We start from the raw sequence: 19387 nt of genomic DNA on the forward strand, positions 1-19387 counted from the left end.
ATTTACCCGAAAATTGGGGTAAAGTAATTTGAGGTAGTTTAATGTTTGCATTAGTATTCGGTTCATTCAAAACAGAATTTGAACTCAAATTTGAAGTTTGTGGAATAATTAAGTCTAAGAAGCTTACCTCAATTGCTTCTACGTTGTCCTCCATTTCCGTTAGGGAAATTTCAAAGTCTGCTAAATCTGTATCGGATAAGATACTGTAGCAATCGTTTCGAAGATCATCGATCTTCGTTTTTAGACCCCTCAATGAATTGAGTTTGATCTCAAGGGATTTTTGATTTGGTGTTTCATCGGTAAGCACGTTCGAAAGCCTAGTTATTTGACCTTTGATGCTTGCTCGCTTTCTTGTTAGAACGACGCTAGACTCGAGCGACGTAGTAGCTTTTGTAGCAGTCGCCATGTTGACAGATTGAATTAATTCACGATTAATTCTGCTAGATTAGCACTCCGGCTGTTACGACCAAACTATAAGGTCGTCGATAGCTTGGACTGTATGAAGAGGTTATAAGTAATTCTAGGCGACTGGTTACAAACAAAACAAATTTATTGAGAGCTGTGGCGATGGTTCATCGCTGCAGTTACATGCATCTACTACTACTACTAACACTACAATTTTCTCCCTGGCACATACGCCCTCTGGCGTCACTTAACAAGGTGATACTATAGAGCTGTAGTGTTTTTACTCAAATGAAACCGGTTTGCATTTGTTTGTCTTCTGAATAAAAACCCATTACATGTGTGTTTAAATATAGAAGTACTGCCTATAAACTCGAGCAAATCATGTCATTATTAAACAGTGGGTCTCATAATTTGATGTAACAATTATAATTAGAGTCCGGATTTTGATGACCTAAAAAATCTCAACTAATGCCCTTAAAAAGTGCAGAAAATGCCCTTAAAAAGGGCAAAAAAATGCCCTTAAAAATGCAAAAATTGCGCAAAAAATGCCTTAAATAAAGTAAAAATATTGAATTAAAAAAATGTTTTGCTCTTTAAAATTATTATGAGTCATTTAAAAAATATAAAGCAATGCAATACTTGTTCATTAAAGTTTGAAAAATATGTTTTATATCCTAAAATAACAAAAAATGGAAAATATATTGAGACCAAAATATTTTTCTTTTTTATAGAAACTTTGATGGATATAACACCAAAATATTAGTAACATAATATTACTAAATATCAGAATTGCATTGCATTATTAAATGTTTTTTGATAATTTGAAATGTAAACGAGCGTCTCTTGTCTGAAAGTAAATTTTCATTCCTGCAGAAGCTTCTTTCAACGTCTACTGATGTTATAGGTGCGTACTTGAAAAAGACGGTCTCACTTACTGACAATTCTTCTTCAATTTGAAAAGATTTTGCTTCACCTGTTAATATCCCATAGATTTTCTTCATTGTTTGAAAGCCAGTGTAATAATGAAAATTGATAAAAAATAATAAAAATTGGAAAAAATTAACAGAAAACTTTAAAAAATGCATTAAAATGCAAAATACGCCCCAAAATTTAAAGAAAAATGCCCTATAAATCTAAAAAAATGCTCTAAAAGACAAAAAATGTCCAAAAATGCAAAAAAAATGCATATGTCATCAAAATCCGGGCCTTAATTATAATATACTAATATAATGCTTGATATAATAAATATTCTATATTTATATAATATATCGTCTAATTTATCCGATCGTTGAACTTATACATCGTCTCATTTCACCCATTGATACAAGTGCAAACCGGTTTCAGTCGCGTTGATACACAAGTACATAAACAAGTGCAAACCGGTTTCAGTCGCGTTGATACACAAGGACATAAACAAGTGCAAACCGGTTTCAGTCGCGTTGATACACAAGTACATAAACAAGTGCAAACCGGTTTCAGTCGCGTTGATACACAAGGACATAAACAAGTGCAAACCGGTTTCAGTCGCGTTGATACACAAGAACATAAACAAGTGCAAACCGGTTTCAGTCGCGTTGATACACAAGTACATAAACAAGTGCAAACCGGTTTCAGTCGCGTTGATACACAAGAACATAAACAAGTGCAAACCGGTTTCAGTCGCGTTGATACACAAGAACATAAACAAGTGCAAACCGGTTTCAGTCGCGTTGATACACAAGTACATAAACAAGTGCAAACCGGTTTCAGTCGCGTTGATACACAAGAACATAAACAAGTGCAAACCGGTTTCAGTCGCGTAAAAACAATAAACCTGTATAGTATCTCTTGATAATTGAGATTTTTCATAGAATCTTACAGTGCGTCTAATAATTTATCCAGGGTCTGGTTGCAAATGGAATACTGACTCACTCATGAAAAAAGAAAAAGAGACTTCGAATGAAATCTGAAATAATTTATTCCAATCTACTTAATTTAAGAAACTGTCATCAAATACAAGAATAAATTATCTGACGAAAAATGTTTTCTCTTTTATTCCAGGCAATTTAAAAAAATGAGCGAATCAGATATTTCCTATTAATTCTTTACGTGGTTGTCTTTTAAATGAATGATACGGGGTCTAGAGAGATATAAAGGGGGAAATAATTAGAACCTATTAAAGTTAAATACAAAATTAAAAACTTTGAGTTCATAAGCGTCATTGATTTTTGAGTGACGAATATTTCCCCTGATATGAATAAATCTCATCCTTAATTAGTGATGAGAAAAGTTATCGAAACCGTTTTCTTTGTGCTAAAGAATTATAATAATTGGCGAGGAATAAAACGAAATGTGACTAATTACAAAATCATTTTCTCAAGTAGAAATAATTGTTTCAAGTAACGCTTCCTTTTAAATGTTGTTTTATAGATTCCGATATCTTTTCTTAAGCATCTTGTTATTGAACGAGTATTGCATGCGTTCGTTAAAAATAGAATGAAACACAAGTGTGTGTTACGCCTGTCGAATCATTTTTTTATGGCCATAAATCGATGAAATATAAAAGAAAATAAATATTAGGCTACGTCAAAATGAATTATTCCAATTCATTTAATCCTTTTAGGCCTTATGATAAAAAGAGTTATGTCTTTAAAACGAAGGAATTTTGTGAGAAAAGTTTCTGATGACCGCGCTTTATTTTACAAGATAAAGTCTTTTAAAACTTGTATAACAAATACATGGATGTATTACATGTAAAAAAAAAATATTTTATATTGATTTTTTTAAAGAAAGGATATTGTTACTACAACTGTATGATAAATAAAATGCAGGTGATAATATTTAAAATGTATAAGTACCCGGGCTTTTTATAATGTGAAAAACTGAATCACTTATTACCTGACTTATTACCATATATGGCAACGTTACTTTTAAAAAGTAACGAGTAAAAGTACAAGTATTTTTAAAATAAGTAACGAGTAAAAAGTGAAAAGTTCTTATTTTAAAAAGTAACGAGTAAAAAGTACAAGTAAAAGTACAAGTACTAAACAAAAAAAGTAACGATTTAAAATACATTTCCAGGAAATCGAAAATTCAAAGTAACCTAGAATTTTATTGAATAATATTCTTATGTTCTTTAATGTTTTTGCAAAATTTTTGTAATTTATTTATTTATTTTTAATTTTGAAAGTTATGGACATAAATTTATTTTTAAATTCGGAAGAATATTATAATATAATTTTATAATATAATCGTGTAATATAATCTTAAAATCAAATATAATTTTAATATCAAACTTTTTATGGAATTGCACGAAAAAGAAATTTTATCTATTGATTTTAATTTTTAGTTTATTGTTTTCATTTATTTAAATTACCAAAAGTACCTGAAGTCATGCGAGAAAATCATTTTAAGAACATTTCTGCCGAACGGAATAATTAAAATTTGTAAACGAATTTTAGTATCAGCGGGAAAATTAATACCTTCGAGTTTTCAGGAGTTAAAATAGTAATTATAATAGTTTTCAATAGCACAAATAGTTCTGAAGTTCTTAGAGATTTGACTGTGCGTTGCTTGACAAGGTCGGGCATAAACAAAATTTTAGTAAAAAATGTACTAGGTAAAAATGTATTTAGTGAAAAATGTATTAAGACAAAAATGTATTATTAGTGAGTTCAAAATGAAAATTGAAAAACGCAACAACAAAATCCAACATTTTCTATTTAAAATGTATTAAATAAATGCATAAAACTCGAAAATGAATGAAAATAACTTGCTAATTAATATTTTTAGTCATTTTGCAAAATAATTGTGCATTTCGAAAGTGGTGTCACTGAGTCTGCTGCGAGAATTTCTCAGAACGTGCGTAGCCACGCTGAATAAGTGCTCCACGGGAGCACTAGAAGGTACTGCAGTATTATATTTCACATATTTTTTTAAATTTTTTTGTAATTTTTAGAAAGCTTACCGAGTTTTAGAAAAAAGTAACGATTTCATTCTACATTTCCGTTACAAATACTTGTACTTTTTCCCTAAAAAAGTAACGGAAGTACAAGTAAAAGTACTAAATTTAAAAAGTAACGAAGTACAAGTAAAAGTATGTACTTTTTACTTGTACCGGTGGTACAAGTAACGAAAAAAAAAGTACTGCCATATATGCTTATTACGCATTACCTGAATTTCGATTTCTGTGGAAATCTTTAATATGGACTATTGACATGATATCAAAAGAAAATATCGATACTTAGAATCTACAAGAAAAACATTAATTTTGCTGATACTACTAAAACATTCTATCAATGCTACCTGGTACGATCAAAAAATAATCTATCTGTACTTCCCCGTATTTCATAGATTGATGCGAAATTTCGATTTAAACTTTTACTAATTAGTATCGTTAGTTATATATTTCTATCTATTTATGACAGTGTTGCTAATTCTATAAGCAACTGAGGTCTACAAACATAATAGATAAAAAATAGTCTTCAGTCGATACTGCTGTTCATACACACAGGGCTGGGATAGCCTGGTTAGTAGGGCGCTGAACCCACGTAAAGAGGTCGTGGGTTCGATCCCAATCGGGCAAAGACTCCTCGTGTAGTAAATGGTGTCTGATGCACGTTGAATCTGACGAGTCACAAAATCCTCCATGTTCCCGTAACAAATCATACCTCTACGGGTACTGATCCAGGTTCTTTGATTTGCTTCAAAATGATAAGGCTACGGAGTTGAGCATAAGTACTCGTAAACCCAAAATTATTTCGTATATATATATATATATATATATACATATATATATATATATATATATATATATATATATATATAATATATATATATATATATATATATATATATATATATATATATATATGTGTGTGTGTGTGTGTGTGTGTGTGTGTGTGTGTGTTTGTGTGTGTGTTTTCCATTGATAAACCAACATAATCTTGATAGTAACCAACATAAGTAACCATGTAGGAATTCGGACTAATTTATGATGGTCATAAGAACAGCAACTTGTTTTGATGGTTTGTTCATGTTGAATCATCAGATTTTCCATCATAGTATCTTAGAAATCAAATGTTGGAATGATCATGAGCCAGCATCCCGTCAATGTGAGGAATTCTGGCTGATTTATAATGGTTCAACATAAAAAAACCCAATCGTTTTGATGATATATTCCTGAGAACTAACAAGAATTCCCAATATACCATCAAGAAAATGTATAGTTGGAACCATCATGGACTATCAGAGATTGTTGGTCCATGAAAGTCAAACTTCTCTTGATGGTTAACCATCGTAGTTTTAAAGTAGTCAATCATGATGATGGAAGTTTGTTGGCAGATCAAAAACCATGAACACATAATGGAAAATGTTGGATGAAGACCAATAAATGATGTTCGACCGTCATGAGTAGCACTGAAACCAACATAAACTGTCAAAATTGTTTGGAATCATCAAGAATTTTGACTTGGGTGGGAATGTCATATTGACAAGTGTCGATAAGATCGTAAAGAATTCAAGAGTATTGATACTTGTTAATGTCCATATCATAAAAATTCCGAATAAAAAAAAACTTTCTTATACTATGAAGGTGCCCTCTCACAAATTCAGAGAGCTATATTTAATCAGCTTTTTTTTTATCTCTGCAGTCTATTATCTATGCAGCTATTTGACTTTCGCAGCTTATGTCTGTGCATTTCATCTATCTTTAAATACAGTTTTTGAAAACTTTTTTTAAAGCTTTCCTTATTGAAAATTGTCAACTATAATCCAATTTTCAAAATGCATTTGTGTGACTTTCAACATTCAAATAGTCATAGTTTCCTTGACAGAAAAGAGATTAATATATTTCAAAGGGGATGAAAACTTCTATTCGGGATCTCGAATTGATATCTAAACGAGAAGGAAAGCAAAAACAAATTCAAAATCTAATGAATCATTACTGAGTAAAGTGGGATTGGTAGCCTTAAAACCTACTTGGTAGTGTACTGGACCCAAGTCCAAGAGTTCGTGGGTTCGATCCCAGCCGGGCAAAAGACTTCCCGTGTAGTAAATGGTGATTGGTGCACGTTAAATCTGTCAAGTCGCAAAGTCTTCCATGTTCATAACAAATCAATACCACTGGGGGTATTGATCCAGGAGTTTCTTTGTCTTTTGCATTGGGTTCAAAATGAAGAGGCTACGGAGTTGAACATTAGTAGTCGTAAACCCCAATATTGGGTCGGCTGTTCAACGATGCATAATAAACCTACTTGATGTCTAAAAAAATATATTAATGTCAGTCAGACCATGTAGAGCCGTGTTCTAATTATTTGTTCTTTTTTTTACAGGTGTAACCATTCTCCTATCCCTGACCGTGTTCATGCTGCAATTGGCAGAGGCTATGCCGCCCACTTCCGACGCCGTCTCTATAATAGGTACACCCCCTCATTTTCATCTTTTTTTCTTTTCTTTAATAAATGCACAAACAATTATTACATTCTGAATATTTTGAATTGATTTTTATAATACACTGGTGGACAAAATTAAGAGATGGAAGACATTTTCCCGAATATCTAAAAAAAATACTGAATATAAATAAATGAAATTTGCTATGGATATAGCTTATTCCACGATAATAAAGTATGTAAAACAAAAATGAAAGTGCCATTCACTGGCAAGACCTATTGCCAATAAATCCAATGTAATCTGAACTTAAGAATAAAAGATGACAATAAAAGTGAGGCTTGTACAGTGTGTGTTGCCTCTAGTGTGGTATATGGTCACCCCTGACAGACAGACAGCATCCACAACGAGTATGCATGCTGTTAATAAGGGAGTTAAGGAGGACTTGTGGAAGACCCTCCCATTCTTCCACCAGAGCAATTTCTAACTCCAGAATGGTTCTGGGAAGAGGTTGGCGCATCGCAATAGCTCTCCCAAGAGCATCCCAAGCATGTTCAATAGGATTCAGGTCAGGGGATTTGACTGGCCAAACCATTCGTTGAATATCCTCGCTTCCCAGATTCTCATTAACCATGAGAGCCCTATGTGATCGCGCATTGTCGTCCATAAAAATGAACTCAGGGCCACCAGCGCCCCTGAAAAGACACACATAGGGCTCTAGGATCTCTTGACTGTACCTCTAGGCATTCACGGAACCATTGATAAACACATGGAGTGGTGTGCGGGTATCTTGCATGTGCGAAAAAGCTTTCCATCTCTTAATTTTGTCCACTAGTGTAGAAAGACAGCTATATTTAAATATTACGCATTTTGTACACTCATACGCGTAATTTTATCTGCACATACACACAATTTAAATGTTACACATTTAATTAAACGTCGTAATATCATTCTCAATTAATCGTGGGATAAATAAAAAGTATTTTATTAAAGATTGAAAATTTAAACAAGATATAGGGAGAGTATGAACTAACAGTAGGAAATGAAAAAAATGGCGCGTGTTATCCGACAACTGTAAAAGTATAAATTTGCTGACGTGGTCCACACTTGCTAGACCGAAATGCTCTCTATTGAATTTTTCTGACGCAGCGAATATAAAATAATTAAATATTTAAATGTCCGCAATGCACTATTTTTCTGTTCAAATAGAGCTCTTTAAGTTAGAAATGATCACTGATGTTATCTTTAACATATGTGAAAAACTGAATCGCTTATAGTAAAATTTAAAACAATGACTAACGCTTACCCCATCGAAAAATTCCATTTCGTTTTTCGCTCATCCCTATTTAATGAATGAATTAATATTTGAAAACCCTGTATTAACATCAAGTATCATTCACTACAAGTTTTATTCAATTAGTTAGTAAGCTTTAATCAGTAGTAAGATTTATTCAAAAGTAAGTTAGTAAGCTTTATTCAATAAGTTTTAGTAGGTTTTATTCAATAAGCTTTTGTAAGTTTAATTCTATAAGTTTTAGTAATTTTTCTTCAAGTAGGTTTCAACAAATTTTATGTTGCGAACTAACTGAACCTGAACTAACATTTCTGCAATTTGCACCTCACAGAAACGAAACATTAGACTAGTCACGTGAGCTTGGAAATTCAATACTATTTTCATTCAAAATAACAATAAGTCTTACACGCTCGTACATGTATTGCTTTCTTTAAAAAGTGATTAGGAGGAATTGTTCGAAAGTTCGAAGAAAATATTGAAATGGATACTTTAGTTAAGTTTACTCATAAAAAGATTTTGCTCAGCTGAGTCGATGAGTAAAAATATTCCATTTTTGCAGGGAAAGAATCGTTCGAACACGTATTTCATTCTTACGGCTCATTTCACAAAAACATGCATTTTTCATTGATATTTTTAGAGTTTTTTAAGATATTCGAAAAAGAGAAAATCGGAAGTTCTTTTATCCATATTTGAACATTTTTTATTAGCTTTCTAAATTTTGGTTCAACTTCTTTATACCATGCGAAGTTATAGTTTTTTTACATATGCTAATGGACGTTTTTTTTGGCTATTACATGCTTTAAATTCATTTTCAGAAAAACACTGACTTTGAGAAGAAGGAAAAATTTTACAAACGCACATCGCGAAAAAATTTTTAATTTAGAATTCTTTTGAATTTTGTATGCAGATTTTGTACAATGATGTTTTGAACTGAAAATCAAAGTATGAAATTATTATTTTTGTCACGCTTATGATAAGAATGCTTAGAACGCTTTTGTAAAAAATTAATAGTGAGCCTTATACTTATTTCTTATTCATTATGTATTTGAAGTTTTTTAAAAATTTTACTTTATAAAAAACAGATGAAAAAGCGGACAGCAAGCAAAATGAACAAAAAAACGGTTTAAAAAAACAGAGAACAAACAACAAAAAAGAAACAGTTAAAAAAAAAACAATGTTGCAGAAACATTCTGGAAATTATGCACTACAATTTGTAGAGCTGTTATTGTGACATAAAATTGTATTTTTTGTGCTCGAAATTTTGTGCTGCTTGTTTTGAAAAAATAATATTTTATAAATGTTTACCGTTAATTGTAAATTGATACTTTTAGAACCCACGTTTATCAAAAATAAAATTAAAATTTAATCAAGGCTATTTTCAAAAACAAAAATAAATAAATAAGAAAAAAAATAGGCCAATCCCAGTCGGGTAGTTGGATGGAAATCTTTCTATTATCAAAACCATACTACACTTTCTTTCTATAAAGTGGAACTGAGTGTCTAAACTAATTCGAAGAAGATTCTTGTTTATAGAGCAGAAACTATAGTGTGTCCATTTCTGTTTTTTACTTGTGCTTTTTTCACGCTGTTTTTTGCTTTAGTACAAAGTATTTCCTTTCCTTCTTTATCAATATAAAGTTGCTTAAAATTATATTAGTTTTCGAAAATGCATTTTTACGCTTTGTGACTCCATAATAGGCATTATATAATTCCTAGCTTTTAAATGTTCTTAAATTTATTTTATTTAATCATTAGTAATCAAATTTTTATTAAATTAACAATCTAACAATCAGTGTAATGGCTAATTTTTTATTTCAATACAAATCTAAAACTCATTAATTCACAATCTCGACAAAATCAAACATCAAAATCTATATATAACACTGTATTCTTTATTTCATTACCACAAAAATGTTTCAGTTACAGGGCTATACTAATTCTCACAATCCTTTTTGGCGATTAGCTATAGCCAAATTATTTTAAACTTAATATTTGTCACTGGGGGGGGGGTGGAATTTTTTTCGGCTTTTTTTTCTTTGAATAAATCGCCAACCATCAATCTTTGCATATGCTCCTGACTGTCTGTTGGGAACAGTTCACTTTACTTTCAATTCATCTCTTTTTGACGTTACCCAAGTCAAAATTCTTGATGGTCGATCAAATAATTTTGATGGTTTATGCTGGTTTCAGTTCGATTGATGTTCAGTTCAGTTCGATTGAACCTCATTTGATGGTTACCATCATCCAGCACTTCCATTAAGTGCTCATGATTTTTGATATGCTAACAACTTCCATCATTCCACGAGGGAAAATGCTACTATAAAACTATGATGGTTAACCATCAAGAGAAGTATGGCTATCATTGACCAACAATTAATGACTATCCGTCATGGTCCATGATAATTCCAACTATACATTTCTATGATGGTTTAGCGGCAATTCTCACAAATTTGTCTTTTTCTTAATCATGGACCATCATAAATCAGTCCAAATTTCTAAATTGGGATGATGGTTGTTCATAATCATTCCAACATTTGATTTCTAGGATACTACGATGGAAATTCATAATGGTTCATTTCTATGATGGTTTAATGGAAATTCTTGTTGGTTTAGCAGGAATATACAATCAAAACAATTCGGATTTTTTTTTTATGTTGCACCATCATAAATCAGTTCGAATTCCTACATTGGGGTGATGGTTACTTATGTTGCTTGGCATCAAAAAAAATAATGGTTGATGATGGAATTATTGATGGTTACCATCAAGACTATGTTGGTCTATCAATGGAAAACCGTCAGAAATTTTGACTTGGATAGGACTGGGGGCTGCGGTCCTCAGACCAAAAGTTCAATTTTAGTATTACTTTTTGAATTCTAGATGGATCTCCCTTTCTCGAATCACCTTTTTATTTTGTGATTTTAAAAGTATGACAATGCTCTTTGTAATAATATTTGCAAAGATAATAGATAAATTTTGATTTTATGGTTTTATTTATTTTCCTGGGATAAATATCCATTCTTCCTATGGATTGGAATGTGTCTGATACTGCCAAAAATATGCTTAATACTACAGTGATGCTACCTCCTCTATACACCGAAGAGCCATTACATTATGACAACCCTGCTAATAACATGCAGGACCACCTTTAGCCCTCAAAACTGCTAGCACCCGCTGTGGCATTGATTCCACAAAGTGCTGATAGGTAGTCTGAGGTATCTGGTACCATGCGCTCACCCACTGGTCCAGCGGCACTAGGGGGCAGCGTGGCAGCACGAATTTGGTTTTCCAAGTAGGACCACGAATGCTCTATTGGATTACGGTCAGATGAATTAAGGGGCCAAGACATGACTTGAAAGTCACTGGAATGTTCCTCGAACCAATCCATGACGATTCGACCCTTATGACATGCTGCATTATCCTGTTGGTAAACACCATCCCCAGCAGGAAAAACTGTTGCCATAAATGGGTGAACTATGTTCAAGTAGTTTAGAGGCGTCAGGGATTGTTCTATGAGGTTTATGGGTCCTAATGTGTCCCATGAAAACATTGTTCCTGGGCGAGCCCATTGTTATAGATGGAGGGTGGTTATAATATAATAGCTCTTCGGTGTACATTAAAAACAAGTAATATTTAAAACAAAGTAAATAAAATTCAATTCGTACTGAGGTCAACAGAGATTTTTTTTTTTATTTTAGTTATTTTTTATTAAATAATTACAATATTTTTTCCAATTTGAAAATAAAACTAACATTTATTAAATTTAATGAATAAATTAATTTTCGAAGAAAAAAAAACTGTTTTAGCATCAAGTATCATCCACTACAAGTTTAAATAAATGGTATTTGAAGTTGAGTGGATGAATAAAAAGTATTTTATGAACAATTGAACATTTGAACAAGATAATAGGGAGAGTGTGAATTAATAGTAGGAATTGAATAAAACTAAACCACCCGTTGTTATTTTAGGTACCTATTTTGCCTGCATCATGATCATGGTGGCATTCTCAGTAGTTATGACAGTTGTGGTTCTCAATTATCACCACAGGAGTTCAGATACACACGAAATGCCCCAATTTGTAAGTATTTTATCATCATTCGATTAATATCATAAGAGCATTTAAGAGTGACAAAGCAAACTGTTAGTGGATTTCAAGAAGTAAGAAGATTATCACTTCAAGATAATAACAGTCAAATTTGTCGTTTTTCACAAACTAGTGCTCAGACAGATCACCATTATCAATGCCCCCAATAAGAGAAATGGAAGATACAAAATGTGTACACTTTAACTGAGTCACTTACATACACGGCAATACTTTTACTTTCGTTACTTGTAACGAAAGTAAAAGTAAAAATGGCGTGCTTTTGTTTGTACGTCCTTACTTTTTAAATATAGTATTTTGAGATCATTATTATATATAATATCAAGTAAATATAGTCATATCATAACATGTTTGTTTTCTAATCATGTTATTCACGTTCGTTTTCTAATTGTACTTTAACATATACTTTTTACGTGTTACTTTACAAAATCAAAACTTTTTTACTGTTTACTCGTTACTTTTGCTCAAAGTACTTGTACTTTTTCTCGTTACTTTTGCTCAAAGTACTTGTACTTTTACTCGTTACTTTTGCTCATAGTACTTGTACTTTTACTCGTTACTTTTGCTCAAAGTACTTGTACTTTTTCTCGTTACTTTTGCTCAAAGTACTTGTACTTTTACTCGTTACTTTTGCTCATAGTACTTGTACTTTTTCTCGTTACTTTTGCTCAAAGTAATTGTACTTTTACTCGTTACTTTTTGAAAGCAACGTTCCCACTCACGGTCATTGTGCCCAATTCTTTAACAAATAAGTAAATTATTACCTAGTAATAACTAATGCAACGATGCAAAGCTCAAAAACTTATTGTAGTGTTATTCAATTGTTTTTATCTCATTTATCTCATTTTGGTGCAGATATATCTTAGCAACAAAATATCTTGGGCCCTCATTGGACCCATATTCACGAAATATCTTGGGCCCTCATTGGACCCATATTCACGAAATATCTTGGGCCCTCATTGGACCCATATTCACGAAACATCTTGGGCCCTCATTGGACCCATATTCACGAAATATCTTGGGCCCTCATTGGACCCATATTCACGAAATATCTTGGGCCCTCATTGAACCCATATTCACGAAATATCTTGGGCCCTCATTGGACCCATATTCACGAATCTTGGCTCACTAAGTTTCAAAGGGCCGTTATTTTCCGATATTGGTTCTCGATAGAACAGTACGATTCGCCCGATATTTTACAGCCACTGTACAACGTATATCGACCTTCTATGGAATTGTTACATTTACTCGATATTACATACTAATTATTCAGCCGCTATATAGCCTATACTGGCCGTATGTAAGTCGATATTGGCCGTATATAGGACCCATATTAAAAAGTCTAGACATCCCAATATGGGTCCATCGGAGCATGTTCATAATGGACCCATATTGAGCCAATTTTGAGTCAAATTGGGGCGAAGGTAAAGTTCTTGCTATGGTAATTACTATATCGGTATTTGTTTAGAAAGAAATACACTTAAAATATTTCTTTTGTATTAGATATAAAGTAAATGAATCTCTGAGAAATGGAACGAAATTTTTTCAATTTTTACAACATACAAGGTGAAATTCTTCTCCTTTGCTGCAATTATTTAATAACTTTCTTTCAGTTTCTACGGTCGTTGACCTTCTTCTCGGCTTTTATTCAAACTCATTGTTCTTCCTATAAACGTCGTCAAAGGTTCAAACGGAATAAAATATGTCTGAAAATTAAAATTTAAGGAAACTCCACAATTAAGTTAAACGAGATTTTTTTTATACACAAATGTTATTGCAAGATTAATAGAATTATATTCAAGGAGTTACCATTTACTGCAAACAACTGTTAAATATCCTTTAAATGCATAAAATGATTTTAGATAGGTATTTTATTCACATCGTACTAGAGCTGCACAATATTTTAGACGGTCTGGGAAATATTCCTGGGGATGATCCGAAGACATGCCATCTCAATTTCAATTCTTTGTAGAGGGGATGGCTCCCCTGCTTTGCTATCTTGACGTCCTACGCGTGAAGTCGAGCACTTTACGGTAGAACAGTTTAACGAGGACTGATACCGTGTAGACTCAGGCTGATCAAAGTGGTCACCCACCTGCTCACTGACAGGAGTCAGTGATACTTGAGTTCAATGTTCTACTGGGAACCGTGTCTTTGCAACCAGTTCAATGCGGGACAAAATAATTGCAAATTCACACAAATAGATTTAAAATTTATTTAATTAGTAAAAAATAGCTATTACTTAAATATAAGCTTAAAAGTTTGATTAATTTGATTTGAAGTGGAAATTACTGGAATGAAATTTAAAATTTAGCCTAAATGAGTGTTTAAAAAATCAAAAAATGAATTTTCTACCATTTTATTTAAGTAAATAAATTCTTTAATGCCCACTTTAGTTACTATTTTAAGGATTATTGTACCATGGATTAGAAACCATGGAAAGAAATACCATGGATTATTGTATACCATGTTGTATCATCGCTGGTTCACATGTTGCACCATCATATATGGCTCATATGTTGTACCTGTCGTGAGCAAAAGGTTAACTCATATTGGACGACTTTATTGTCATTTTATTGAGTATGTCAAATTCAAAACTGAATCCATTACATTAAGTCGCGACATCGAGCAATGCACCATTATTAACGGAACTTTAAATAATCAAAAAACACTGAAAGGTTTTCAAAAATGATAAAAGCTATGCATTAAAAACGCATGAATTCACACAATTAGAACCTAAAAATTATCAAATTTCTAAAAGATAAGAAACCATGCGTTGAGGACCCGAGATCCTGAGTCGTCCAGTACAGTTAGCAAACATCTCATCTCTGCTGCAAATTAACATATTTCTCTCCTTTCCTCTAGTGCCACGGTTCGAATAGACTAGTAGTTATCCATAGTGCTTGGGGACTACAGTCTATTAGTCAATATAATCTGTTCAGTTTAACTAAGCAGTTGTATATTGTAATCAGTCTGAAATTGGAAAGACTGTTCAACCGCCCTTTACTTTCTACCAGAGATTATTCTTCGATTTCATTGGTTACTCTGGGTGTGTAGGACAACATAATATTATCACGTATACTTACTTCTCTTAAGGGAATGGTGATCCTATTCAGTAAATAATTCTACTTTTTGCATAACCATCTGCATCAATGTAGGGTGGCATCCTCTTTAATTTCAGTAGAGTTCATTCTAAGTGACATTTTAAGGAATTTCTTAAAATTAGCTTTAAAGTTTTCGACATTTACAATATGCCTTGCAGTTACAGATCTACAATTAGCAAAATATATAAATAACACTTATTCAAATTTTTCATATCGTATAGCACTCGGTGTCTTGTCATTTTTGATACCCAAAGAGAGGTATTTTTAAGGTTAGTAGCCGACTGGTTTGTTGTCACATGCCTTTCTGGATATTCAATCAATCAATATTGTACATTTAATACTAAACTAAACTCACTGGCGTGACAGCCCATAGAGGGCCAAGGCCTACTATGCTCATCTCAGTTTTCCTGTCCTTTTGCTCTGGGATGCAGGAGCACATGTTCCGTTTCGGTGGTCAGCCGAACGCTAAACCCCAGTGTTTAGTCCGCAGACATGCTTGATACTCATTTTATCTACCCACTGAAGGGATGAAAGATCGCGTCAACCTTGCCCGCCCCGAGGATCGAACCCAAGGCTTGCGTCACGAGATCACGAAGCGCTACCCCTCAGCCACCGGGCACATATAGCTTATATTAGACTTGCTGTTATAGTTCATTTACATCGCACTACAGCTGCACAATGGGCAATTAGCGACTGTCTGGGAAACATCCCAGAGGAAGATCCGAAGACATACCATCACAATTTTGATCCTCTGAGTAGGGATCGCACCCCCGCTTCGGTAGCCGGATGACCTGAACGCGAAGTCGAGCACTTTACGGTAGAACAGTTTAACGAGGACCCATACCACACATCCTCGGTCCCTACGCAGACTAATCTAAGTGGTCGCAACCTCACACTGACCACAGCCAGTGATGCTTGACTTCGGTGATCTGCTGGGAACCGTAAGTTAAATATCAGTCCACTGCGGGAGTTAATATAAGAACTTTCTAATATAAGTTAATATTAGAATTTTCTAATACAAGTTTGTATTAGAACTTATTATTATGATAATATTAGTTAATATTAGAACCAAAGTAAGAACTTTCACTAAGAAATCCTTTTTTAAATAAATAGTCTTTTTTGCCTTTAAGGTTCGTTCCTTACTTCTCGTCTGGATGCCACGCCTGCTCAGAATGAATCGGCCGACGAACCAGCTCCAGAAGAAGAGTCTCAACTCGAAGAAAGAGTTCGAGCTGAAAGAGCGATCCTCGAAGAGTCTTCTCGCCAATGTCCTCGACATCGACGTTAGAGAGAACGCCTCTTCTTCCTACCTGCCGACCGAGGAGACACCTGCTACCGTCCGAGGTTGCTTCGCCACCCAAAGAGAACTGAACGCCATCCTCAGAGAACTGAGGTACGTGACCGGTCGCATGAAGAGGGAAGAGAAGGTCGGTGAGATCATCTCAGAGTGGAAGTACGCGGCCATGGTGGTGGACAGGATTTGCCTCATCCTTTTTACACTCTTCACGGTGCTATCCACCTGTATCTGCCTCTTCTCAGCTCCGCATCTCATCGCCTGACCATTCCTCTATGACGTGCTGGACGATTGCTGGAATAATATCCTCTTCTGAATATCTCTGGTTCTTCTCGTCTTATTTGGTAAACAAGTTTTTTTTTCATTTCCGGGTGCTTGGATCTATTTCCCATTGCCTTCAGGAATTCCAGAATTGTTATAGTTCGTTAGGCGATTTTTCACTTCTCCAAACTTTTACCCTCTTCATTTCCGTTGTTACGGCAAAGTTTACTCTTTATCCACATCAACACGTTTCTAGAGCCGTGATGGATCAGATGATAGAGCGTTCACCTGCCTATGTGATGAACTTGGGTTCGAATCCCGGCGATGGCTGGTCGATACAAATTCCACATCCGGTTTGCACCAATCACGGTGAAATATCTTCACTGGTAGACGGATCATGGGTTAGAGTTTCCTTGCCGTCAGGCTTACCGTTGAAGGTTCTCGTGGTTTTCCACTCCATGTAACGCAATTGCGGGTTAGTTCGATCAAAAAGGTCCTCCTCGAAGGTAAATTTCTTCGAATACTCGATCCAGGAGTTCCCTTGTTTTCTTGTTCAAAATGACAAGGTGCTAATCCCAAAATTGGGTGTGTTGTTAGACAACGGTTATAAAATCAGTACGTTTCTGAAAGAAGATGGCATATGCACTGGCGTGGGGAAATCGTGAAAGCTTGAGTCACCTATTATGTTTACAAATATATATATATATATATATAGTCCGTTCACCAGGAAATGGCTCTGCCTTCATCACGTGGTATCCGACGATACTATTTCGCTATTTTTGGGAGAAGGATGTGAACAATTCTGAACAGGGTTGCTGCTTGGCCATCATTTGCGAAAAATATTTATTTTTCAATCTTTAGTTGCATTTTTTTAGCATTAAATATTTCATAAATTTAATGGTATTTCTCGAGTAACGAAAGGTATAATAGCAGATAATAAGGCGAAATGACTGAAAAAGAATTCACTGTTTGCATTTGGCGCGCATTACGGGTTGTTTTATTTTCAAACGAGGTGACGTTTCTCCTCTTACTCCCTCGTTGAAATGAACTCTTTGTCCGAGGAGGTGGAGCCAAGTGTCAACTCCTGGTGAGCGAATAATACTCTGTTGTTATCGTTACCCAGTGGGCACCTGTGGCTAAGTCAGTGCGGTGGAGTATCGTCGGCCACTTCATACAACCACAAAACCGTTTATACGGCGGTTTACATTCACACAATCACACAGAAGAAAGGATAGAGAAAGTTACATCCATGCCTACGGTGGGATTCGAACCCACAACCACTGCCCTCGTAGTCCAGTTCAGTATAGACCAGTAATCGGCAAACAAAAAACTGACTTATTACTTTTTTGCGGCATTAAATAAGTTTGGATGCTAAGTAAGTTTCATTAAAGAATGTTTGACTGTTCTAATCTTTAGAGATGGATTTAGAGCAGTTTTCTTAAAGTTAACGGTGTAATATATAAGTTTAAACTTCAGAATAAAATTGCAGTTTGAATTTGTTCATTTAAAAAACAATGCAAACAGTTGTGGTTTGAGTTGCACTAATCTGTATTTACTTTTTCGGAATCGAACCAATAAGAAACAATAAAGTAAACAAATAATTTGTTTGTTTATTCTTAGAGAAGAAAGGGTGCACTTATTTAATACGATCTGCTAAGACGTTTTGCACCGAGTAATTTTAATTTAGAAACTGGCTATAGCTCAAAAAAATAAGACAAAAAAAATAAACAAAGGTTGACAATTATTTGAAATGAGTGTTAATTTAAAGAAAAACTTTAAGTACTAATAAAAATTAAACAAAATAGATTAGAATATTATCAGAAAAATAAATATCTGGAAAAAAGTATAATGAAATGATTAATTGAATAGTTCTGTGAATTACATTGGGACCGGGTAATAAAAAATTTAATTTTAAAATTAAAATGTTAGGATGACAAATAAAAATTTGTCATCCTAACTTTTGCTTGAAATGGAAGTAACGGTTAATATCTGTTACAACGTAGGAAGTAATTTTTTGTTTTACAAAGTTGTTAAACTACATTATTTCTATAACGCTAAGTTTTCCAGAATTACAAAGAAATCAGTCTCCTTTATTTTCTCAAAGCAATTGGAGAAACAATTTGTTTTCCTTAAATTGAACGCTTATATTTTGGAAATGTTTTTTATTGTCGGGAATGAGTTAAATTTCAAAGCAGTATAGCCTTTTTTTAATCTACTATGTTTTTACTTCTATCCTGTGTAATGTATAACTCGTTCACCAAGAGTTGGCACTTGGCTCCGCCTTCACCACGTGATTTGCGACGATACTATTTCGTTATTTTCAGGAGAAGGATGTGAGCAATCCTGAACTAGGATGATATTTGGCGATCGTATGGCAAAAATATTTATCTCGCAAACTTTATCTGCATTTTTTTAACATTAAATATTTCATAAATTTAATGTTATTTCTCTGTTTTGAGTGAAAATTGTGTCCTTTTTAAGACATTTTGCTAGGAAAAGAACAGTTTTTAAATTTATTTAATTAGTTACAGAAACGAAAGGTATAATAGCGGATGATAAAGCG

The 19387-nt window shown here is 33.6% G+C and overlaps 1 protein-coding gene across 1 annotated transcript in view; it reads left to right on the forward strand.

Annotated features, from left to right (window-relative positions):
- The window catches only part of LOC107456578 (neuronal acetylcholine receptor subunit alpha-7-like), a 461896-nt gene extending 443270 nt beyond the window's left edge, over positions 1 to 18626 (forward strand). The window contains exons 7-9 of the mRNA XM_071180921.2: positions 6717 to 6803; positions 12032 to 12141; positions 16400 to 18626. Of these exons, the coding sequence (XP_071037022.1) occupies positions 6717 to 6803; positions 12032 to 12141; positions 16400 to 16828 (626 nt within the window). The 3' untranslated portion in view covers positions 16829 to 18626. The remainder of the gene's footprint in view (positions 1 to 6716; positions 6804 to 12031; positions 12142 to 16399) is intronic.
- Positions 18627 to 19387: the final 761 nt, after the last annotated feature.

This window comes from Parasteatoda tepidariorum, chromosome 8, assembly GCF_982258835.1.
Source record: "Parasteatoda tepidariorum strain Cologne lab strain chromosome 8, Ptep-v5.0, whole genome shotgun sequence".
NCBI classification, from domain to species: domain Eukaryota; kingdom Metazoa; phylum Arthropoda; class Arachnida; order Araneae; family Theridiidae; genus Parasteatoda; species Parasteatoda tepidariorum.